The sequence below is a fragment of the Syngnathus scovelli genome, chromosome 8, assembly GCF_024217435.2.
Source record: "Syngnathus scovelli strain Florida chromosome 8, RoL_Ssco_1.2, whole genome shotgun sequence".
Lineage (NCBI taxonomy): Eukaryota > Metazoa > Chordata > Actinopteri > Syngnathiformes > Syngnathidae > Syngnathus > Syngnathus scovelli.
Window position 1 is genome coordinate 9,254,679 of NC_090854.1, and position 23,922 is coordinate 9,278,600.

Genomic DNA, 23,922 nt, shown 5'->3' on the forward strand with positions numbered 1-23,922 from the left:
AGCAGCGGTGGGGAAACATCAGAGAGAGCTCCACAAGCGAGCATCAGTACGGTGCGTGTGTGTTGTTGTGTGCAAATGACTGTGTTGCCTGTGGTTGGCTCGGCCCGCTGACGTGGGTTTCGTCATAGAGTTGAGTTTGCAGGATCCGAGGTTCGTTTCAGCATCCAAAGCCCGAGGACATGTCAACGGCTCGCTCACTGCCCAGAACACTCCAAACTGACTGCAAAGTATGAAAACACTTGTGACACATTTGGCTCAGGGTATCATTTATTTAGTAGACGGTAAAACATTAATTTGTTCATTTCAATTCAGAAAAAGACAATTCACATAACGCTAATTTCAATTATTATTTAAAAAAATGTATCTCAAGAGCTTACGTTTTTTAAAAAAAACGTGTTTATTATGCAAAGGCATTTCATAAGTGGAAAAATGCAGGATTAATTTTTTGCAGTTGCTTTGCTGAACACTAGGAAGCGCTATTGTACACCCACTGACATCAATTATTAAAATTCGAACAAGCAGTTGTTCTCAACTGAATACCGCCAGCATGAACAATATCAATAGTTCTGGGTTCTAGTGTTCATAAAATAAATAGTCTAATTGATGAACCTTATATTTGTTATTTTAAACCACTAAATTATACTCACGTACAGCGCTAATTGACTTCATCAACTCGTGTTTAAAGGTGTGTGCACTCATTGGGAAAAAAAGTGATGCTGCTTTCAAACGTACGCCCCTATCATCAATCATATCCCCCTATACTCGTGCTACTCAACAAAAATAAAAATGTCACAACTTGCAATATAAGATTGCGATTAGTATTTTATTCAAGGTAACCGAGCTAAAACATTGTAAACAATACATTGTTTTAAAAATAGGACTGGCAATTGATGACAACAGGTTCATGGACACCCCCAAAAAAATAAATCTAGAATAAACATATCACAATTAACTGCTTTCACGGCTTCTGTGAATAGACCATATGGTTTAATAAATTATAACCGTGTTTTAGAATAAGGAATTATCAATCACTCCACCAATCGTATAGTATCAAAAACTGAGGCAGCGTTGTGATGGAACTGAACAAGAAAGTGAACATGCATATTGATGGTAAAATTCTCTAGGAAGTAGCAGATTTAAGATATTCAATAAGGTCGGCACGTTCATTTTTCTTCTTTATGCCCGCAAAGATCATCTTTGTTCCGGGAATGTACTTTTTGGGGTTCTCCAAGTAGACATTCAGGGTGTTCTCATCCCAGATAATCCCTGCAAATCAAGAAAAGAATGTCTCCATCAAATATACTCTTTCAAAATGGCCACTACCATTATCACACATACTGTACACGATGCTTACCTTTGCTTTTGTTGGCATCTGTATAGCTGTAACCTTGTGCCTGGCCTGTTTTGCGACCAAACAGACCCCACAGGTTTGGGCCGACCTTGTGCTTGCCACCATTCTCCACTGTGTGACACTGAGCACACTTCTGGACAAACGACTTCTTCCCTTTATTGATGTCTCCAGGCATTTTGACTATAGACATAACACATGCACACACGCCCTTTACAATACAATTTATGCTCTCAACAAAATTACCCTATTGACTTCCTGTGGTACGCCTCTCATCACATTCGAACGGTAGGGGGTGCTCGTTTACAAGTTATGCAATTTTCCAGCGATTACAAAAGCTCTTCTGAGCAATTTGAAAGTCATCATTTAAGTTTGAAAACAAATAGAGTTCACATTAGTTTTACATTCCAATAAAGAATAAATGAAAACATCCGAGAAAATACCCTTTTTGGGTAATAAAACCGAGTTGAAGCTGCGTGAGTTTAAATAGTGAGCGGTTAAGAGAATCCACTCATCCTTGCTGTAAAACGAAAACTAGCAAACGGCACTCACAAGGAAAAATCAACGAAGATCAATGGTAGTAAGATTATAAACGTAGATCCGTAGCCATCTACCTTTTACTATCATAAGATTTTCAGTCCGTATAACGTTCTTGCCGTCGTCACGTTTCTCCAGTTACCGGTGACTAACACCATGTGCTTCCTCCCCGGTGAATATACGACATTGGACACGTCACTGGTCAGCTGACCTATGACGTCACATCGTCTTGCACCAGATGTATATTTTTGGTTACCAAAGGAACAAGTAAACACATTAATTACTGTTCTATTGTTAAAGTTTAAACAACAGTAACAATGAAATGTAATTTCTATCCGTGCCTGACTGCCTATATTGGCATAGATAGTTGTCTATCTATCTATTTATCCATCTTTCTATCCATCCATCTATCTATCTATCTAATCTATCATTGATTTAGTTAGTGTTGTCTTCTACATGGATGAACCCCCTCAATACCCCATTGATTGATTAGGAGCACCTCAGTTGAAATTTCCCCATTTCAGATGTTTACAACACCGTTATAACCTCCAGAATGACTTCTATTCTGAGTCTTACAATGCCGCGTTTTGAACCAGCATATGTTCGCACGATCCATTCCGTTGCTTTGTTCCCACCCAAAGCCGATCCTGCTGCAGGGAGGAGCTAGCAGAGTGCGGCTGAGCGGAGCCGAGCATCACAACTCGCATACGAGGAAACGGGCAAACACAGCACTTTTACCATCCCCGACTTCCGACTGTGTTCCGGCCTACGTGCAAAAACATGCCTGCTGCGAGAAATTGATATGGACTTTCGTTGAAACGGCTTACCTTGTGGAAGTGGACCGTCGCTTAGCTGGCAGAGGAGCTGCTCGATTGTTTCCTGCGCCAAGAACTGTCAAGACATGGTCATTACACCACCGCATCTGTGGTAAGGCATTAAGCAGTTCTCTCTGTCAGCACGACCATGACAAGAGTGCTTTCATATGAATGCTTTGATATGAAGTGTACTGCGTTGTTCATCATCCCAGCCGGCGAGACCCGAGCATCTTTTTGTATTTGCATCCGGAGTGAATCACTGAGGACCATCCAGACGTGACCACCACCTAGCTGACTTTACTAGCATCTGCAAAGTGTGTCGTAAAAATGAAATGGCTTTTACTGTTTGCTCACTTACTCGTTTACACATTTGCTTTTCGTGAGGCCTTAAAATAGGGATGCCACTGAGGAGCAATTAAGCATCGTGACAAACGACTCTGCGTGACATCAGTGATGCAACCTACTCACCTTTTTAAATCAAACCTAATCAGAAGTATTTAACTTTTTTTTAAATTGTTTCACGCCTTATACATAAAGCACATATATTCTTAATATTCCATCTATGTTAGGGAGGCTGGCGGCTCGCCCATAGAGAAAGTTATCCAACTTCTATCACTTTATGGGATTGCTCCACATTATCTGCCAGTTTTTCTGAGCCAAGGTCGGCTAGTGACTTTGCAGTTGTTTAAAATGACATCAAGTCATATGAATTAATGAGCAAAGATAACTGGAAATATTTTTTTCTGTAGCATATTTCTCTTGTAATGAGCTGCAGTTTAATTTCTTTGACCATCCTAAAAAAAAACTCCATGATGAAGCTGTCCTTGTCCCGCTTTCATTTACATTCCCCCTTGTTAGCTTAAACTATGTTAGACAAATTCCGTTATTGCATATTCATAACTGAATCCCGTCTTTGTTTACTCCAAAAGTGCTCTTTATGAACCCCATTTGAATAATCGCTCCACAACACTGTTTATTCATCACTATAAAACAAAAACAAAACCCGGACTGCTTTTAGAACAGCGCTATGACTCATCTGTAATAGTCTTCATCCTTGGCCTCACTTTGTCATATTCACGTGGTGTCGTCAATACATTTCTTCCGCTTAACCTTCTTATTCCCAGTCTATTTTTCTGTAAGACAAGTGGCCAGAAAGCATTGCAGAGTAAAAAAGCTCTACCTAGATGATGTAATGAATGCAGCACAGGGTAAACTGGCTCTGTCCAGTTGCTGTTGTTAGGAAAAAGATGAGTGTCTCTTGAAAGAGACGTGGCTCTCGCCCTCTGCCTCCTAATGTCGCGTGAAACCGACTGGCTGGCTACTCTGTTGAGCCATGTGCATCTTAAACCAGTAAAGTTGAGAATTCGGTTTTCCTCGCAGGTCAAGTCTGTTTGTGTTTAATATTGTAACGGGGAGATTGGCTAGGTTAGGAATTTGGGCTTTTCGTCAACCTCTACAAAAGATTGGATAGTGGATAAGGATATTGCATTTTTTCCCAGCAGAAGACCCTGAGGGCTTTATCTTGTTCCAAGATTATACCGTAGAGCAGATTGTTGTTATGCTGCTCTCCTGCTTTCTAACCTAGTTAAGTGACAAAATCCACTCATTTTTATCCATCGCCATTTTGCCTTTTGCTGTCAACTGAAAAAGACATCGCAGTCACTCAGGTAGCAACCAATCAAGGCTCAGCTGGCAAACGTAACCAAACTTAGAGAACAGACTCTGTGATTGGTCGTAGCTCTGATGTCATTTTTAGTTGACAGAAAAGTGGCAAAATGGCCGCCTCGACATGGTACTCCTGCTCAAATATTTATAATTTTTCTCTGAAACTTTTCTGGCAAAAGTTAGAAATCCAAAATGTATGGTAGGGTGTACAATAGCCACTGAGTTGAACAAGCTGTGAAAAAGAAGGTGTTTTCTTGCTGATGTCAACATTTCATAGACGTGGCGGTACTAATAACTGCTAACTGAAAAACGGTCAAGGGGAAATGAGGCTGTGGCGGTTGGCTCATTTCCAACCCACATGACACATTTCCCTTCCGCAGCATGCACATGCTCAAATGAAATGTTGCACTCATAAACCCCCCGAGCTGAACTAAATATTGGAAATATTGACAAATACATATTGATGCATTTAACAACTCATTTAAACAACAACAGAAGGCAACAATCAAATGTGCCACATCATGATGGGTTGATTTTTCTAGTAAGTGAACTCTGAAATGAATTATTCAACTGCATTTACCTCAAATTGATCTTCTGTGTAATGTAAAATCAGAACACAATGTACCACGAGTATAAATAAATTCCCGCTCACCTATGCTTCGGTACTGTCACGGCCGCAGCTATGGTGACGTGACGCTCGCTCGCTTTGCTTTGTCGCTGTGCTCACACAGCGCCATAATCACAGCAACTGGATTTAGAAGATTAAGCTCAAGTCCTGAACTGAGACTCCCTGGCAACTATCTTCGTTTTTGAGAAGAAATATTCCCACTCCCGGTGTTAAAACAGCAGTAACAGTCGTTTGTGGTGGATTTTATGAATTCCTCATAAAAACAGATCTTACAGTTCATCAAAAGTCAACCAGTCTTTTAAACCGCTACGGTTCTTAGCATCACCGTATGTGTGTTAGAACCCTGTTTTGCCCAAGCTGAGATCTTACTTGGCTTAAGACAGAGAAGGCAGAGTGACAATGTTAAAGAGTTGAATAATACATTATCATGTGTGAGGGTAGTCCACAGCTGAGTGCGCAACGCTGAGGTCTGCAGAAGCTGCTCAGTGGGCTGAAGTTTCTCTTGAAGCTCGACAGATATCACGGCTTTAAAACCACCACGTGTTTTGTAGACACGACTCACTGGTTTGTTACCACACGGTGGGCTGTGATAACGTCCTTTCAAGCAAATGACAGATTTGACATTTCAGTTTTCTAAAATCTGATTCACTTTGACAGTTTTGATTTATCCTTTTTTGTATCCGTCTTTATACAAATACAGATTTAAGCTAGCTTGATCTGATTAGTCAGGACATGAATTGATCATCTGATGTGTCTGTCTGTAGTGGTCAGAGTGATCGGTCTCAAGATAATCTTTGACTCACTGCCAAGCACATTAGTCAGAGAACATCCATCCAATCCGGGTTGCTTATCATAGTCATGAGGAGGTTCTGCAAAAAATTAGGCCAGCGGGATTTGGAGGTTTCCATCCGTCAATCCGCAAGACAAATGTGCAAAACAACCGCGCATAGTTAGTAACTTGTCGACTTTTGTGTTTCAGATGACAACCGAGCATCAAGTAAGCGGCTAATCTGCAGATCTACCATGTCCTACTCGCAGCGAGGCGCGCACGGCCGCGCCATGAGCTCTGAGGAGAAGAACCCCGGGATGGTCAACAAAACCTCCACGCCGGTACACAAGAGCGCGTCGTCCTCATCCTCATCCCAACGTGACAGTCGGCAGGTGCGCTACGACACCTTTATATTAAAAAAGGTCAATTCATTATAAAATGGGCAAGATCACAATTCTCAACCAATCAAAACAGGTTGACTCTTTTGACGGACTCAGTTTGGAATAAGAATGAAAGCAGAAACTATGACATCACCACTTCCCCATCGGCACTGAGTTCTAAATATTTGATGTGGGACTGGTGCAGGCTTGGTGGTCATGTGGCACGCTGTGGTATGCTGCGTGGGAGCTCGTGTTCTCCTCCAAGTGCTCAGAGAGAAAAAGGAAGTCGCTTTGATGGGAGTTGAAAATATGACAATCATCTGTGACTAAAAAGTCAAGACAGGATGTTAAACATGACATCCCAACATGGCTGATTCAACTAGAGAACGAGACGAGTTGAAAAATGATCCCCTGGACATTTTTCTTGATAGGAAACCTAAATGAGATGCAGGCCTTGTTTTGAGATCAATACTTGACACCTTCCACATCTGCTGACAGCTGCTGTTCATTCTCTCTGCAAAGCGCAACCAGGGGAGGCATTAACTGCAGTCAGCAGCAACTTGCTCCTATCTTAAGACTCAAACGAGGCGGCGACATCCAACCAATCAACGAGGCCACCACAATACAGCTTCTCTTCATCCGGCTCTTTTTTTTTCCTTTTCCATGACCAATAACTGCTCTCTTTGACATGGATAAAGGCCTCATTATACTTCCTAAAGGGCACTAAAACTGCAGAAGTGCACTGGAGAAGCAGATGTGCCATATAAGTGGGACGCTGCATTGGTATTTATTTGTAGTGCTGATTTAGTTGAACATGTCCAGGAGGAGTGCTTAGCCTTGCTCAGTGTTGTTTGATTCACTGCAGGCAATGAAGAAGAAAAAAAATGCTACAATGCTCTCACTCATTGAGTTTTCTGCAGCAGGATCAATAAATGTGGACCATGTGCAGGAAATCAAATTGGCTTCATTCATTTATGCTTTCAGGGTCAAAGTTTCTGAAGCAAAGTAAGGGAGATATTTCTTTGCCTGATATGGAAACAACCTGTAACAGAGCGAGGAGACCTTCTTAGTATGGCCACTCATGCGTTCCTCGCATGACCTTTAATCATCCTACGCCTCTCTGGGGGCTTCCTGGATGGGTCACCTTGTTGCAACCAAGCTTCTATGAGGAATGGAACTCACGAGCGGTGTGCTATGGCCAGATAGCGCCTTGAAACGATGGCTCATCCGTTTCCTTTGAATCCTGATGTGCTTTTTTGCCAATGAAGTTGCGCGTCCCCAATAGCTCAAGGCCACTAACGCTCACAGGAGACACATGACCTCATTACCAAAAACTGATCCCTTCAGCTGCTCTTTTGATTAAACAAGCTGTTGTCTCCTTTTCAGTCTGCACTGACAACAACAAATGGAGACTTTGGTAAGATTTTGTGGAGGATGATGGTTAGAAGTGTCCCTGCCTGACCTTGCCTTTCTATCTGCTCTAGAGAAGTCACTTTGATTTACAGACCCACTAAAGGCAAGAAGAGCATAGTCAGGAGGAAGCTAATGGAGGGGAAATACTCAGAGCACATGAGCGATGTGATGGGGGGTAGCACAAACATTACGCAAGAGAGACCGATGAAGGGTTTCCTCCATTAGACTGTGGGCTTGAGCGTCATCCTGTTTTCTCCATCTCTCTTTCGATCCCGGAGGAACGAGCAGATCAGCTCTGACATTGCCTTCCTTTTGTCGTACTTTAGGAGGCAGACAGCTGGGAAATCATCGAGGGGCTGAAAATCGGTCAGAGCCACGTCCAGAGGCCAGATAAACACGAAGGTTTTATGCTGAAGAAGCGGAAATGGCCTCTGAAAGGCTGGCACAAGGTGGGGCAGCTTTTTCTCATTCAAGCTAGTTTCTTTTAAGATAAGCCCAAATAAGTGCTTTGACACCACACCAGCGACAACAACAAGATTCCTCACCATCAAATTTTGCCTCTATTGTTGGTTTTCCTCTGCAGCGATTTTTTGTTTTGGACAATGGTATGCTGAAGTACTCCAAGTCCCCCATTGATGTAAGTAAACAAAGGCTAAAAAAAAAATCTTCCTATTTACATCACACCTCATTTTATTGAATGTGCCAAATGTAATCAATTTGTGTCTCAGATCCAGAAAGGCAAACTGCATGGCAGCATCGACGTCGGCCTCTCTGTGATGTCCATCAAAAAGAAGGCTCGCCGTATCGACTTGGACACCGAGGAGCATATCTATCACCTCAAGGTAAACGCCAAGAGACAATATCGTCATTTTTGCTATTGACTCATCCCTCGTCTTAGGTGAAATCCCAAGACATCTTTGACGCCTGGGTGTCCAAGCTACGACATCACCGCCTTTACCGACAGAACGAGATCATCCGATCTCCTCGGGACGCCTCCATGCGGATGTTCCCTTCGTCTGCCGTCGCAGAGTCCCCGCAAGCGGCTTCGAGCGTCGGACATGATGCCAAGGTACTGTTATCACTTGTGACACCAAATAGAGTGAACGGCTGGCAGAAAGTCTTCCTCGTAAATTGTTAAAAGGTCATCGTGGTCCCTGCGCAGTGATCAGTTCACTGACTAATGGCCGCGTATGCGTGCTCGATTTGTGTCTATTGCTCTAATGGCTACTTGACAAGCAGAATGAATCTGAGCATTAGGATAAAGGGATCATTTTTCTGTCTGAAGTCTAGGCATATTGTGACTTGCTTCTTTTATCAATGAAAAGGCCCGTTTGCGGCTTTCCTTCTGTTATATTCTTAATAAAAAAAAAAAAAAGCTGGGTTACAGTTTTCCCTTGTATCTCTTGAAAGCATGCGAAAGGCAGCGGGTCGCCATGGCAAACATCAGCGACCACCCACAGCAGCTTGCCCATCTCCTACAGCAACGGTCAGAGCAAGGTGGCTGCCTGGTTGCAAGAATCCGAGGAGATGGACAAATGTGCAGAAGGTGCTGTGCTCCATACACGTGTCCCGGAATTATCCTCCTTGCTAGCTATTATCTCCCCACAACATAATCAGCATTAGCATAATCAGCGTCTGTCAATAATGACACCATTTCAGATCTCGCTCGATGCCAGTCTAACCTGACTGAGTTGAGTGGACTCTTGAAGAGTTTGGAGATTCTACAAAGGACTCAGTCGGCACCTAACTTTGCAGATATGCAGGTTGAACACACACACACACACACACACACACACATACACATAGACTTTTTGGATACCCTGTCCAATGTGGTTAGAGGAGCTCAGAGGCCTCTTTCATTGCTTTGTTTATCTCCACCATCAACTGCTCAGTGCCACTCCTCGCCTCAGATATTTTGTTTTGCAACTCATTTTTTGTAATGTCTGATTTCTAACTTGGCAGTAGTCAAGTTATGTTGTCTTATTAACCGTTTTATTGCATACTGTGATCCATATTTGCCACTTAGACCGCTTGCGTAGAATTGTCAAAGAAAGAAAAGCGCATGAACAGAAGATGGAGGACAAAAAGTGTCGGCAAAGATGCTAAGTTCCAGCTTCAGGTACCACTGTGTGATTTATTTATTTTTTTGCTTTGCATCACAAATACAAGAGGCCTGACTTTGAATTTCTTGAATTTGAAATAACACTGACTTTTTCAAATTTGCATCGGTATTAGTCATTCTTGTTTTCTGTTGGCCCATTTGGCTTTTATTTTGACTTTTTATTTGACACCCCCCTGCTTAGCACATTGCGCATGTTTCCCCCCCCCCAAAAAAAGTCAGCTTTTATACACTTTAGACAACACACCTTCTCAAGACTCATTTTATAAATATTTGACTTGGGAACAGATAAGATCATAAAAGCATTTTGACGAGTGCATGCTTGATTTTCAAGGGTTAGACAAGGCTAGCTTTCAACATGATTGCGCTTCTCGTTTGATTAAGCCCGCATCATCTCTGTTTAGGTCCCGCTGTCATCCAGCATGTCGCCTGTCCGCCTCCACTCATCCAACCCTAACCTCTGCGCCGAGCTGGGGGACTTCCAAGCTCCCGCCTCCCGGCTGACAGACAGCGTTGAGTCCACCTGCGACTACATTAAACTGCAAGAGGAATTCTGCACCATTGCCCAAAAAGGTATAAACAAGTCCGACTGTAGAGAGTCTTAAACTATTTTTGTCACAATATGGATACAGCCTACTTAACAAATCAGGAAGAAACAAGTCTATATCTGTAACAATGGCAGGTGCCTTCAAAAACGTATGTGGGTTGTTATATAGACAAGCAGCGGACAGTGAAGCGCGTCACATGTGAGATGGCCGTGCAGCTGCAGTTGACTGCTAGCGTTAGCTCGGGGGCATCGTTCTATTATATAAGATAGTGCGTGAAGGGATCCCTCTCTGTCAACCCTCTGCACGCTTACAAGGCAATTTGGCGTCTCGTTGCGAACGGTACATCGCATTTGTGCACCGAGTCAAAGCAGCTGATGCAAAAAAAAAATAAAAATTATGCCGCACGAATGATCATTGTGGTGATTGCGTCATTGTGCCTGTGCGCAGTCCACACTCTGCTCAAGTCGGCCTTCAACACAGTAGCCATAGAAAAAGAAAAGATCAAGCAGATTCTGTCGGACCAAGACCAGTCCGACCCATCGACCCAGATCCACTCCCTCAGGAAGTCTCTGTCACAGGTAACAAGCCCGTCCTTCACCTCAAACACATCAGCTGGTTACCAAGAAAAAAATGCTGACAAGAGATTAAATAACTACATCGATACCTACCGCCGCTACAAATTTATATAATATTGTAGAACAAGCTGATATTTATTCCAGAGCAATCCCAGCATCAAGTAATATCCTTGCTAATTAGAGAGAAAAAGAAATGTGCCGTGGACTTCATTAACGCTGCTCCTTGGGCTGTCTTCTCTGCACCACTGACTTACTGTAATTGGACTGCTCCTCACTGACTGTTTCCATCACAACAGTAAAACGGTTCTGCTCTGTCCAGAGCTAAAAGCTGATGTGACGACATTGTCCAAAAAGCTTCTTGGCAAAAGCCATATGGAGGGAAATGATAGCCGTACATCACTATAGAGTCAAATTTGGTCACAAATCAATATGGTTCTTGCTTTTAAATTGTGTTTTCATTTGAAGCAGTGAAATATTTGCTGCTTTCGCAGCTCCACATAAATTGGAATTGAGAAAAAATACACTATCCCAACCTCTGAGCACAAACCTATGAGCACAACTGTACGGCAATAACAAATCTATTTTCGTTGATTAATTTTGCCCCAAACTATTCCATGTTCGCCCAAGGCCATGACCCAAAACGCAGAACTACGAACCCGGTTGAACCGCATCCACTCAGAGTCTGTCCTGTCGGAGCAAGTCGTCAACGTGAATATCATTTCCACTCCTGATGAGGTTGGTGACTGTGTTCATTATGGCGCTGACAGTGCTAATTTAAGGCGGCCATATTGATAAAACAACAGGGCGGCCAGGTAGTTGTATTATTGATTTCCTGCGTTATTGATCGATGACCTTACAGATTGATGGTTTCTTCGGCGGAGGCTCGCAGTTATGTTTTAACGGCTCGTAATTTTGTGTGCATGCTGACATAAATGTGATGGGGGAAATGACTCATTAGAAATAGAAGGACCATTTCATACATAATACACTCGTGCGTCTAACGTGTTTGGCATGTGTTTTCCGGCAGGTAGTAGAGCAGATGGGAATCCCGCTGACTCAGCAGGCCTCTAATGAGAGCCGGCTCTCCATGTCGGAGTCTGTTTCCGAGTTTTTTGACGCCCAGGAAGTGCTCCTATCGGCCAGCTCGTCAGAGAATGAGGTAATTTGGAGGTGCACTGCGAGGAGCATCGTGGGTTAACTAGCAACTAATGAGAGCAACTCAATCAGAGTCAGGCACTTAGAAGGGCTCTTGTTAATTGGGCCAGACGCCTCATCCCTCATTTGGCTTCAGTTTGCTCTTTTATTTCTTGATATTTAATTAGAACAAAGCTTCCAGCTCTGTTTAAAAGAACAATTTGGCCACTTGGAAGCTTCATCTCTCCCTGCTAACTCCCCTTGTAGCCTCGGAGGGGCTATTAAAGAGAGTTGCTCTCCTGGCATGCATTGAGCCATGTGAAGGATCACTCCCAGGGGATTTTTATCACAGCGTAACACGAAGGCAGGCCCATTCAGACCCAAAACACCAGGAGACTGCTAACACAGATGCGTAGCCAAAGCTGTCTCCAGTTTGTCGGACTCTCTCCTAAATCTCCCCGCCCCCCCCCGAACAGGGTTCAGACGATGAGTCATACGTCAGCGACGTGAGCGATAACATCTCAGAGGACAACGCCAGCGTGACCGACAACGTTTCCAGACAAAGTAGGTCCAAAGACGGGATTTATTTCCTTCATTTATGATTCATGAAAAATCTACACGCGTTCTTAGATCCTTAAACCTGTAAGTGTCATTTTTTAAAAAAGCCACACCAAGTGCTTTCTCTCCGCAGTGGCTAACGGAGACTTTGCCGGCTGTGCCTTCCGTAACGGACGGCGCAGCTGTCTACCGGCGCCCAGCCCCGACACTGGTAACATCAACTTGTGGAACATCTTGCGAAACAACATCGGCAAGGACCTGTCCAAAGTCTCCATGCCTGTGGAGCTCAACGAGCCTCTCAATACGCTGCAGCGCATGTGTGAAGAGATGGAGTACAGCGAGTTGCTGGACAAGGCTGCTGAGACGGAGGATCCCTTTGAACGGATGGTAAAGATAAAAAAATAAAATAATAATTTTGGTTCCTTCCGGTTGATGTTAGCGGTGATGTTGTTTTGCTAGGTTCTGGTCGCCGCCTTCGCTGTCTCAGGCTACTCATCCACTTACTACCGAGCAGGAAGTAAGCCATTCAACCCACTCCTCGGAGAGACGTACGAATGTATAAGAGAAGACAAGGGCTTCTGTTTTTTCTCAGAACAGGTACAGTTGTGCTCACGCAATGTCGTTGGGTAAAAGTAGTAATTGTGTTGTTGTGTCAAGGTAAGCCACCACCCTCCCATCTCCGCCTGCCACTGCGAGTCCAAGAATTTCACCTTCTGGCAAGGTAGGCTTCACCGCTGATTAGTTGCAGGATTCTGGATGGATGCAATAAATTATTTCAACATCAATAAATGTGACATTATGATTTTGTTTGTCAGATGTGAGATGGAAAAACAAATTCTGGGGGAAATCAATGGAGATCTTGCCAATTGGGACAGTGAGCCTCATGATTCCCAGGTACCCTCCATTTTTTTTTTTAACATCAAATGTATTTAGACAAAGTCAATTAGTGGTCTCGTTAAGTGAACGCGAGTTATTGGATCATGAAATTGGCTGTAAAAAACAATATCAAACATTTTGCTTCCTTGCCCACGACATGTCCACATTGTTTGCGGTTGATGTGTTCAGGTTTGGAGATCACTATGAATGGAACAAAGTCACCACATGCGTCCACAACATCCTCAGCGGCCGTCGGTGGATCGAACACTACGGCGAGATCACCATCAGGAACACAAAAAGCAGCGCTTGCCTCTGCAAACTCACTTTTGTCAAGGTTTGACTGCTTTACTTTATCACCTCGGAGTTGCGGGCTCCATGTGGTGATAGTGTGCCATTCTTTCTTTTTTTAGGGGAACTACTGGAGTTCTAATGTTAATGAGATCCAAGGATTTGTGATGGATCAGGAAGGGAAAGTCATCCACAGGCTTTTTGGAAAATGGCACGAGGGGGTTTACTGTGGCGTCCCACCTTCTGCCAAATGTATCTGGAGGCCAGGTTGGTAGCCTGATATTTTACAAAAATGGGGGGAAATCCTCTCTAAACTTGGATCTTTTCTCGCTAGGCTCCATGCCCACCGACTACGAGCTATACTACGGCTTCACCAGGTTTGCCACTGAACTCAACGAACTTTGTCCCGATCTTAAAGACGTCCTGCCGCGAACGGACGCACGCTTCAGACCCGATCAAAGGTCACGGGGAGCGCCGACAAACACAAATTCCACACGGTGGATAGCAACTTTAGTAACTCCACGTGCACTTTGCCGTACATATACCAGGCACCTAGAAGAGGGGAACTTGGAGCTGGCCTCTTCCGAGAAGCAGCGAATTGAAAACCTGCAGAGGACCAGGAGGAAGTGGAATGAAGATAATAATATCAAACAGGAGCCCCGCTTCTTCAAGTAAGACAAGTGCACTCAATGTCAAACCTCGCCTGTTGCTTCCCATTCATTTGCATGACAATTCAGCCCTTTCAACCTTTAGCTTGTGCGTCACAATGACGTGGGAGGTAATGACAAAGTGAAATTGGGATAAAAAAAAAACGAAAGACGGAAGTCCACAACAAAATGTAAAGAGGCAGTTGATTTGTGCGTCACACTCAACTATTCTTAGCTTCTCTTTGACTCACCATAATCGTGTTTGCTTCTCATGAATTTTTTTTTTAGGAGCTCCGATGTTGAAGTGGGAACTACTCCTACTACACCTACTTTTTAGTCACATTTTACATCTGTGTTTTGTTGCAGGAAAGTGGTTGACGCTAATCACAGGGAACGATGGGTCTCCAACAACTTATACTGGGAGCTGCGCAAGAACCCCGGTTTCATCAACATGGAGCCTACAGTGAGCCTGTGGTAACACACGGCCCTTCACTCCGCTCTCCATATTCAGCGTCTGACTGCACACTTAAGATGTGAGGAGACTCATTAAAACAAGCACTTGGACGCGAGCGACAACCCCCCATTGAAGGAAACCTCACGGTCACCTTCACCGTGCTTGCAAAGGTTATGTCGAATTTTACTCAGCTTCTCTAACGACTCCCAAGTCGGCCTTAAACGCGGACGCCCATACTTAGCTACGACCACATGCATGCTTAGAGAGCTTTCACTGGCTTCCAGCCATACTTATTACATCGTTAATGTTGTAGAAAAATAGATATTTTTATAAAATATCTCGGCAGATTTTATTTATTTTTTGCCTTTTAATACGGTTTGTGACGGGGAACAAGTTGTCAAACCACACAGCTGAGGACCTAATGACATGTTGTGAAGATGTTCAGCTGAGCCCCCCAACACACACACACACACACACACACACATTTTCTATTACTAACCACTTATCAACTGTGGCTAAATCTGGAGCACCCCAATCCAAATTGCTCTGACGTCAGATCCGAGAGAGGTCCTGGCAAACAGTCTCATTCATTCATTGACTGAAAAAGACTTTGGGTCAATATATTGACTAGAAAACATCACATTCAGGCAGCTACATGGTCAACCCTGAAACAGCGGCGCCACCTATTGCTCATTTAAGGAAAATACCGCTTCTGCTACCTTAATAGTAACAAGCCTCTAAAACTGAGAGAGCCACAACATTGGGCAATTTGTTTCAACACTTTTGCTGACAAACAAAACAAAGACAAGTTTTGATTATCATATCTCCACTTTCTCCCCACAACAAGTATTTGGTTTCACTTGCTGTGCCTTAACGCATTTAAGAATGACCACACACACACACTGCTGGTGAAAAGTTGTACCAATCGCACCAATCTGCATCTGATGATTAAGCCAAAGGAACAACTTGTGTTCTTGCCAAATATCTTTGACAGTTGATGTAAACGAAGCTCTTTGCTATGCTATCATACAACAACACACCAACTGAAGCAACTGTAAATACAGCATATCTGGAACCCTGAAAATAGGGGCCATCCATCTATCCACTTTCTGTAGCGTTTGTCCTTATTGGGGTCACAAGTGAGCTAGCGTCTACCCCAGCTGACTTTGGGCGAGAGGTGGGCTACACCCTGGACTGGTTGCTGGCCAATGGTGTGAGGACTCCATGTGGTGGTGTGTGTGTTGGAGTGACACTGCAGCACAAGCGGAAAATAGAATGGACAAACAAGATGTTCTTATTTAAAAAAAAAAAAAAAAACAGCCCTCCATCTATGTTCTACCTGCATGTGTAGCCTGCCAATGATTGTTGCAGATGCCTTACAGAAAGGTTCTGTTTTTGTCGTGGACCGGACTGCGTCCGCTCGGTTCCCTGATGGTACCTTCTTTCAAAAGTGCAATTGAAACTAAAGTACATATCTTTTCATCAACACTGTACACTGCTGCTACATAGCGCTTGGACTAATAAAACCGGACCTTCCGTGCGTGGTTTACTCACTCAATTTGACCTCTGTGTGCGTGTGCCAGAACAACAACACAACGATTTCATACTGACTTGAGAATTACTGGAAAGGAACCAGCTTGTTTCCGTTATTTTATTTTCTGACTTGACACATGGTTGGCGTGGAAATGGGTAAGTGCGTTGTGTATAAATGTTGTCACTCTGAACATATTGCTACTATTTTTTGTTGTTTTTTTTTAACTGAAGTTTTAGTGCAATCAACATTTCTGGTACTACAGCTGGGTAAGAGATGTGTTTTAGTTACGATTTGTCTGTGTTAAATATGTAACTTTCAGTGCAGTTTGTGGAGATTACTTGGTGGAGGCCATGATCTTGATATACTGAAGTGCGCTGTAGGCGGCGGCGTTGTGCGCATTAATGCGAGAAATGCCTGTGCCGTGGTAAATGGTGACGGGGGAGGTGGACAGCTCCACCAGGCACTGGTACTGACCGTTAGCTGTCAACTCATCTGTGAAACACAGGCACAGGTCCTTAGAACATCGCTTATGGCTGCATCAGGCACCAGCTCAGTTGCCATGGAAACTAGCAGGTTGGTACCTTTCTCGTTTCTACTCAAAGGATTTAAAATGATGCAGGAAAAAAACTCTGATCGGGACAATATCCAAAACATCTTGGCTGTAGTGCAAGACTTTGAAGTTTACTATTGCAAAAATTCAAGTCTGATTTCTTTCTAACAGTTTGTTTGGAGGCATCATACACTTGGATAAAATAAAAATTCCAAGAACTTACCGATGTCTAAATAGGAGACGTCAAAGTTTTGCTCTTTGGACAGCTCGGCCATCAGCTCAATGTAGCCCGTGTTGGGAATACTCAGCGGGTTCCTCCTAAGGGAGGAGATCTTCTCGGCCGACGAGCTCTTCAGATTGTCGAATCGCACCCTGGACTTTGGTGTCTGTGAGGCAATTAAGTAAAAAAAAAATTCATGAGTGGCTACATTCGGCGTTACGTTAGACGTGTGACCCACCCATGTGATTAGAGAAGATCCTGACAGACTTTGAAGCTTAGCCACCATCTTCTCGGCAGCTGCCTTCTTTGCCGCTTTTTTGGAGCATGCAGTAGCTGCTCAGTCGAAATACGAGCAATGACGAATGACAATTAAGACAAACAGCCACACAGCGTGATTTCCCATGAAGGACGCGCACCTACCGGTCTCTGACAGGAACTCTATTGCACAGCTGATGGTGAATTCTCGGTCATGCGGCGGACCAGTCTCCGATAGCAACGTGTACTCAGGAAGACGCCAACCTCTCTGCAAGGACAGCTCCTATCGGGAAGAAATAAGTACATGTCACCAATGCTTTTGCCCTAGGAAAGACAGATTAGCTTAATGCTAACATACAGCACAAACACACAAGTACATGTCACCAATGCTTTTGGCCTAGGAAAGACAGATTATCTTAATGCTAACATACAGCACAAATGTTCAGGGTTAGCGTCGATAGTTGCTTCCACTATTTAAAAAAAAACGCTTACAAAGTTTATAACAGTGAAATGTGGATAATGAACAGAAGGACATTACCTGCAGTGTGCTCACTGAGTTGGGTTGTCCGCATAATTCTGCTCCAACACTGTTACTCTCGGATTTCTCCTGGAGGTTCCTGCAGGATGAACATCAACGTAAACACCATTTTTTTTTGTATGAATGACTTAACCCTTAGATGCATAAGTGGGTCAAAAATGACCCGGTGAGGTTTTTTTTTTTTTTTTAAATATCTTTGGAATTGAAAACTGTTATTTCATATTCCAGGAATTCCTCAAAAAACATGTTTTTGACATCATGCTATTGACATTTTTAACTTACCTATTATATATTTTGAGAAATTGTAATTTTTGCATTACTACCCCAAGTTTCCATAAGTGGGTCAAAAATGACCTGCATGCATTTTCTAAGGAATGCAATGGGAACCTTTGATCCTCATCAACTGTGGCTGTGGACCACACAATTTATGTGACAAGTGTCACTCCTCACAAAGATATTTCACATAGCAAGAGCTGATACATGTAAGTATTATCTCATATATATGTACAAGGCCACGATGTCGATTGGGAGATTTGAAGACATTCGCCGTACCTTGAGCTTTAATGATAAAAGGACCAGAGCCTTCCGGCTGGAAACAAGACCGCATGGCAGCCTTTAGTTATGTATGGGACCTGTTTCTGGTCAATTGCCAACAGCGATTCATCCCCAGTGATTGTGTTGCTGTGGACAAACAGCTTGTGCCTTTCAGGGGTAGGTGCAAGTACATGCCAAGCAAGCCTGCAAAGAACAGCCTAAAAATATTTTGGGTTTGTGATGCACGCATCCCCTATGCAATAGATGGCATAGTTTACACGGGGAGACAACCAGGAGAAGAACTTCAGAAGAATCTGGGTGAAACCATTGTCCAGCAGTTGTCAATTTAGACACACAGGTGGAAACATAACAATGGCCAACTTCTTCACCAGTGTGCCTCTAACCCAGCATCTCTTGGATAAGGATCTCACCATTGTGGGGATGTTCACAGCACAGAGTTTGGATTCAATGGCAACCTTACCATGGTCAGCTATGTCAGGAAGAAAGGAAAAGCTGTTGTGCTCCTGAGCACGATGCACCATGACAAAGTAGTGGATGAAACTAGCGCGAAGAATATACCAGAAGTGATCACATTTTACAATAAGACGAAAGGAGGTGTTGACACCACTGACCAGATGGTTGGCACATACACTTGCAAGCGCCAAACACAGAGATGGCCACCTGAATGCCTACACCTTTTTCACAGCTTTTTCTATTGTTGTTCCATGTAATTTATCTTTTTCAAAAATGTTGAAAAGTGAAAAATAAAGATATTTCAAACATCAAATAATTATTGTGTAAATAATGTAAATATAATACTAAATGTTATATATATATGATTATTCTTAAGCAAAATGGCAAAAAATGGCATAAAACGCATTGATTCTAATCGTGGTCATTTTTGACCCACTTATGGAAGAGTGTAGGGTTCAGTCACTCATGCATCTAAGGGTTAAGCAGCATATCGGGTGTACTCACAAGGCTGCCATGTCAAGCACTAGGATACGCAGCGCATTCTCAGCAGCCATGTGTTTGGCTGTCTTTTTACTGGGACCTTCACCTGGAAGACATAACATCAGAAGATACCACCGTCAAATACAATGGCTATATGTCTCAAATAAATCAAGCACACGCAAACATCGACCTGTGCAGTGGACATCTCCGACGGTTACGCTGAACACAAAGCTGGGCTGGTGGGCCTGGCCTTCGGCTCTCTCCAGCATGTAGACAGGGACTTTGCCATGCTTGGCGCCGTACTCATTAAGAATCTGAATTGGGGTCTTGCCAGCGGTGTTGGCCTTTGGGACTGCATCTTTATTTGGCCTGTGTAAAGTCACACAGATTTGAAACGTCATCACCGGCACATGGGATTTTAATTTTCCTTTGCAGACTAATTGTTGGTTTAACGCCATTAAATCCAAATGTTAACTTTTAAGCATAATTTACCTCTTAAAGGGCTAGAGACACCGGTATATGTATAAATCGGTTTTAGTTAGCTTATGGGCTTATAAATATAAATTGACGCTCGAAACAACGAAAAGGAAGCTGTTGCTCTGAAAAATTTAATTTAAATTTGCCGCACAGACGAGTTTGACTGCACCGAGCCGCCAGCCGGAAGTGACGTCTCATGACGTCTCATGTTGTACGCGTTTAGCTTCAGTGAATGTAAACAAAAAGAGAAGAGGGGCCAGCGCGGAGACGTCCTGGCGTACGTTCGTTCGCGGGACTACAAGATGGGTTGCGTTCGCCTGATAGGATCCACGAACCGGACAGTGCGTGCCTGCTGTGTGCTCGTGTTCACAGTGGCCTGGTTGACTGTCACCTTTCCGGACTCTGCTGTGCATCGGGAGCGGCTAGCGTGCTATATCACTCTTATTGTTCATCTTCTTGTTTTATTTTTCCTGTGTTTTTTACTTGTATGTGCGTTGTGAACTCTGTCTTATCTTTCCGGACTCTGCTGTGCATCGGGAGCGGCTAGCGTGCTATCACTCTTATTGTTCATCTTCTTGTTTTAATTTTCCTGTGTTGTTTACTTGTATGTGCGTTGTGAACTCTGTCTTGTCACCCTGGGATAGTGAGAAACTAATTTCGATCTCTGTGTGTCTTGACATGCGGAGGAATTGACAATAAAGGAGACTTTGAGACTTTGAAAAGTATGTCGAAGCGTGACGGGAGGGGCACAATTCAGAAAACGTGCTCAGCTCGTCGAAAAAATGCGATTTAAGAAATAAAATTAAAAATGCGCCTAAAACCTAAACCAAACGCTGCAGATGTTCATTTCTCCATGCGCAGTGGTCAACTCGGCACTCTACTCTTTTTACTATGCCAACCTAACCACAGTGACGGGAGAGGCACAATTCAGAAAACGTGCTCGGCTCGTCGAGAAAATGCGATTTAAGCCATAAAATTAAAAATGCTTATAAAACCTAAACCAAACGTTGCAGGTGGTCATGTCTTCATGTGCCGAGATCAACTCGGCACTCTAAAGCCCCAAGAGCACTTTTTACTATGCCAACCTAACCAGAGTGACGGGAGGGGCACAATTCAGAAAATGTGCTCAGCTCAGCCCAAGTGAACTGCTAGATTCATCATATTCTGCGTCAAAAGAGGTTTCTGAATCGGATAAAATGATGCTAATATTGCCGCTAGAAACGGAGCTGTCGCTATCATCTGCCATGTTGTTTGGGTTTGTTGACATCCAGATGTAGAACTGGCGCCGCCAGTTTGGCTTTGTGCTGGACCCGATCGATAAACTGGCATTTCATTTCAGCTTTATTCTTAGTAATCGGTGTCCATTTTTAATTTCCTATGCGGCAAATGTGTTCACTTTATACATTCTATCAAATTCCGTTCTAATTGAAAAAAAAAGGGATGTCTCTAGCCCTTTAAATGCAAAAGTCGCATTTTGAGATTCTGAAAACTGTAATTTATCCCTGCTGGGCAATTTTTCACTATCGACAGCGTAGCTCAACACATCAATCAACATATTGACAAAGTATTAGTGGTGGGGGCAACTAACCTTGAGTCGGTGGACGCGGTTACTGCTTGGTGAATTTCCTGAGACATGACGCTGGCTCTTGTATCGTTTTGACGAGTTGTTAGCTGGTGATTCCGTAAATGATTATGAGCATGAATTAAAATGTGTTTATTTGGACATCTTAAAAGATTAATTAAACTAAAAAGAAACCCCTCGTAGGGATGTTTAAAAAGCTTTCATCGTGGTTGGCACTGTGTGACGACTAGCCTGCAGGTAGTCGCCATGGTATGATAACAACATCCACGTTCGTGAGGTCACAGGAAGTGACTCAACTGTCTGCATGCTGTTTGTTATCGCCCCCTGTTGGCAAGTTATAGTATAAGTAGTAAACAGTTCATGCATTTCACAGCGCGTTTTGGGCATCGGTTCGGGAAAAAAAATTTGATTATACACACAACTCAAAAATCAAATTGAACAGAAAAAGAGTGCTAAAAATAGGAAGCACCGATTCTAGTCCAAAACGTAAGAATAAAAATTAATTAAAAAAATAGAATGAAATTTAATTAAGTACAAAAATAGGAAGCAAAACGGAATTTTGACTCAATTATATACAACAACAGCTTTTATAACCTGGCAAAATTTCTTTACAATACAGCATGTTCCATGCAGCCCACTACTAAATGACGTCACTGTCAGCAGCACTTCGTCGTCCACGTAACGACACTTGAGTCATACTTAAGTCTGATATTCTGAATTTATATATTCTTATATATATATTCTTCTTCTGAATGTCTCTAAAACACGATGCTGTGGACTTGAACATAGATTCTGACGTGAAATAATCTTTTCAAAATTATTATTAGTCTACTTTTTGGGTATGATTCTGATATGATATTCATCATAACCGTTTTCTTTATCATTTATGTTTGCATCTATGCAAGCATGTAGTATATACTATGCATGTTTGTATGTGTGTTTGTATGCATGTATGCTTATATGTATGTTAATTCTCAATGTCAAGACAAAAAAAGACAAAGATAGCAAATAAGCAACATGCTTTATCCAGTAAGTGTCATGGTGTTTTATTAGCGCATTTTTCAAGTAGTTTTGCGCTTTATGGTTTTGATGTGACCTTTGCGTCTCACTCGGACGCTGAGCCCCATCCTCCAGTTTGCCCCGGAGCTGTTGAACTTGAACGACTCTGGAGATGCACGCACACACACGCACACACACGGGTACAAAAAGGTAAGTGCAGTCAAACATTAAAGCTGAAAAAGGGATCGTGTGACAAAAAAAGCGGAGATGCAGAGATGCAGGAGATGAGACTGAATTTGAGTTTCACATGGTCTAAAAATACAAGACGTTTGCATATAGTATTTTAACATATGTTAAAATTTGCAAACATATTTTGTGTTTTTTGTACATACCGAATGTAAAGGTGAAAGGTGTTGTGTGAAATTATTGTCTTATATTGTCTATATTGTCTCATAGGAGACATCGAGAGCAATTATAAAAATGTTTAATAATTATTATACCTTCAGAGGTAATCATTAAACAACTGACTTGTAGTATTACTTTGAAAAGTGTTACCATGGCAAACTATTGGACATTCAAGCATTTAATTCAGTGAAAAACAACAATGCCACTGAAACAGCTTAAAATTAACTATGTAATAAAACAATCGTATTGATGTAATGTGTACCATTTTACTCACAATACATTTATCATTATAATAGCTTAAAATATGGACTGCAAAAGGTCGACAAAAGCAACATGCAACGAGCGTCTGTTTAATGAAAAAAAAATCACATAAAATAAGTTGAGGATTTTTGTTTGTTAAAAATAAATAAAAATAATTCTTTACTTTTATTTTTTGTTACTTTTGTTATTGTTCTGATACTCACTGTCCGTGGTGAGGGAATGCACCCTGGTGACGTGTCTTCGTCCGAGGCCGTGGCTCCTGGACATGACGCAGTCCAAGTACATTTCCCAGAAGATCCTCGCCAGGTCCCAGAAGAGGGTCGTGTGCTTGGCATTGTCCGACGCCCGGAGCACTTCCATGAGTTCCCAGAAGCCAGGCACCGTGTCGGCCACCCTGGGCGAGCGCATCTCCAGGAGTCGAGCCGAAGCCGAGTCCCAGCACTGCGGGTCGGCGCGGGGCACCGTCAGGGGGTCCACCTGCTGGGGGTCCACCTGGCAGTGCAGGGGCACCGCGCACACGCAGCTCAGGACCAACATTGTGGCCACTGGCTTATTCAGTGCCAGCGGGGGCATCTGCAGATCAGGCCAGTGAGCACCGCAAGGCACCATTTGGCCTTTGAGGGCATAACACCACCTACATTGATCCAAACACAAAGTGATCACTTACCATAAAAATTGTGAAGTTTAGTGACGTCACCGCCTCGTCCTTCAGTCAACACTGCTCAATTTAGTTGTCCCCTGCACGGTACTCAATCTATATAAGTTGAAGTGAGCAACCAAGGAGGAAAATGAGCGACCAAACTATCTCTTGGGAGGCTGCAATACTCACAGTCAACAAGTGTGAGGAGAAAAAACACAC

The 23,922-nt window shown here is 43.1% G+C and overlaps 4 protein-coding genes across 12 annotated transcripts; 1 reads left to right on the forward strand and 3 right to left on the reverse strand.

Moving 5' to 3' along the window:
* Positions 1-18: 18 nt before the first annotated feature.
* Positions 19-21,674, reverse strand: prkra (protein kinase, interferon-inducible double stranded RNA dependent activator). Of its 3 annotated transcripts, none has more exons than XM_049727538.1 (9): positions 21,405-21,674; positions 19,530-19,708; positions 19,364-19,445; positions 17,852-17,930; positions 17,479-17,596; positions 17,297-17,391; positions 17,062-17,224; positions 16,627-16,780; positions 19-220 (listed from the first exon to the last, which is right to left on the reverse strand). In XM_049727538.1, exons 1-9 carry the CDS (start codon positions 21,449-21,451, stop codon positions 19-21), a joined length of 1,119 nt encoding a protein of 372 aa, XP_049583495.1. In that variant the 5' UTR covers positions 21,452-21,674. The 3 variants fall into 3 exon arrangements, with proteins under 3 accessions (XP_049583495.1, XP_049583498.1, XP_049583496.1); XM_049727541.2 differs by lacking the exon at positions 19-220 and adding an exon at positions 3,661-3,833 and having other exon boundaries at positions 21,405-21,673; XM_049727539.2 differs by lacking the exon at positions 19-220 and adding an exon at positions 9,670-13,241 and having other exon boundaries at positions 21,405-21,673.
* On the reverse strand, positions 805-2,111 carry LOC125973423 (cytochrome c). The gene is made up of 3 exons (XM_049727578.1): positions 1,963-2,111; positions 1,355-1,531; positions 805-1,266 (listed from the first exon to the last, which is right to left on the reverse strand). The coding sequence occupies exons 1-3, from the start codon at positions 1,973-1,975 to the stop codon at positions 1,121-1,123; spliced, it is 336 nt and encodes a 111-aa protein (XP_049583535.1). The 5' UTR covers positions 1,976-2,111; the 3' UTR covers positions 805-1,120.
* On the forward strand, positions 2,470-16,294 carry osbpl6 (oxysterol binding protein-like 6). Of its 7 annotated transcripts, XM_049727468.2 has the most exons (23): positions 2,470-2,812; positions 5,973-6,154; positions 7,882-8,004; positions 8,139-8,192; positions 8,284-8,397; positions 8,454-8,624; positions 8,966-9,101; positions 9,215-9,318; positions 9,582-9,674; positions 10,079-10,247; positions 10,670-10,800; positions 11,425-11,532; positions 11,825-11,956; positions 12,408-12,495; positions 12,623-12,876; positions 12,949-13,086; positions 13,147-13,210; positions 13,305-13,383; positions 13,555-13,699; positions 13,776-13,920; positions 13,988-14,114; positions 14,202-14,324; positions 14,667-16,294. In XM_049727468.2, exons 1-23 carry the CDS (start codon positions 2,485-2,487, stop codon positions 14,776-14,778), a joined length of 3,120 nt encoding a protein of 1,039 aa, XP_049583425.1. In that variant the 5' UTR covers positions 2,470-2,484; the 3' UTR covers positions 14,779-16,294. The 7 variants fall into 7 exon arrangements, with proteins under 7 accessions (XP_049583425.1, XP_049583423.1, XP_049583428.1 ...); XM_049727466.2 differs by having other exon boundaries at positions 13,988-14,324; XM_049727471.2 differs by lacking the exon at positions 11,425-11,532.
* Positions 21,675-22,423: 749 nt separating the features above from the next.
* LOC125973420 (protein FAM237A-like) lies at positions 22,424-23,628 on the reverse strand. The gene is made up of 2 exons (XM_049727574.1): positions 23,267-23,628; positions 22,424-22,563 (listed from the first exon to the last, which is right to left on the reverse strand). Exons 1-2 carry the CDS (start codon positions 23,598-23,600, stop codon positions 22,460-22,462), a joined length of 438 nt encoding a protein of 145 aa, XP_049583531.1. The 5' UTR covers positions 23,601-23,628; the 3' UTR covers positions 22,424-22,459.
* Positions 23,629-23,922: the final 294 nt, after the last annotated feature.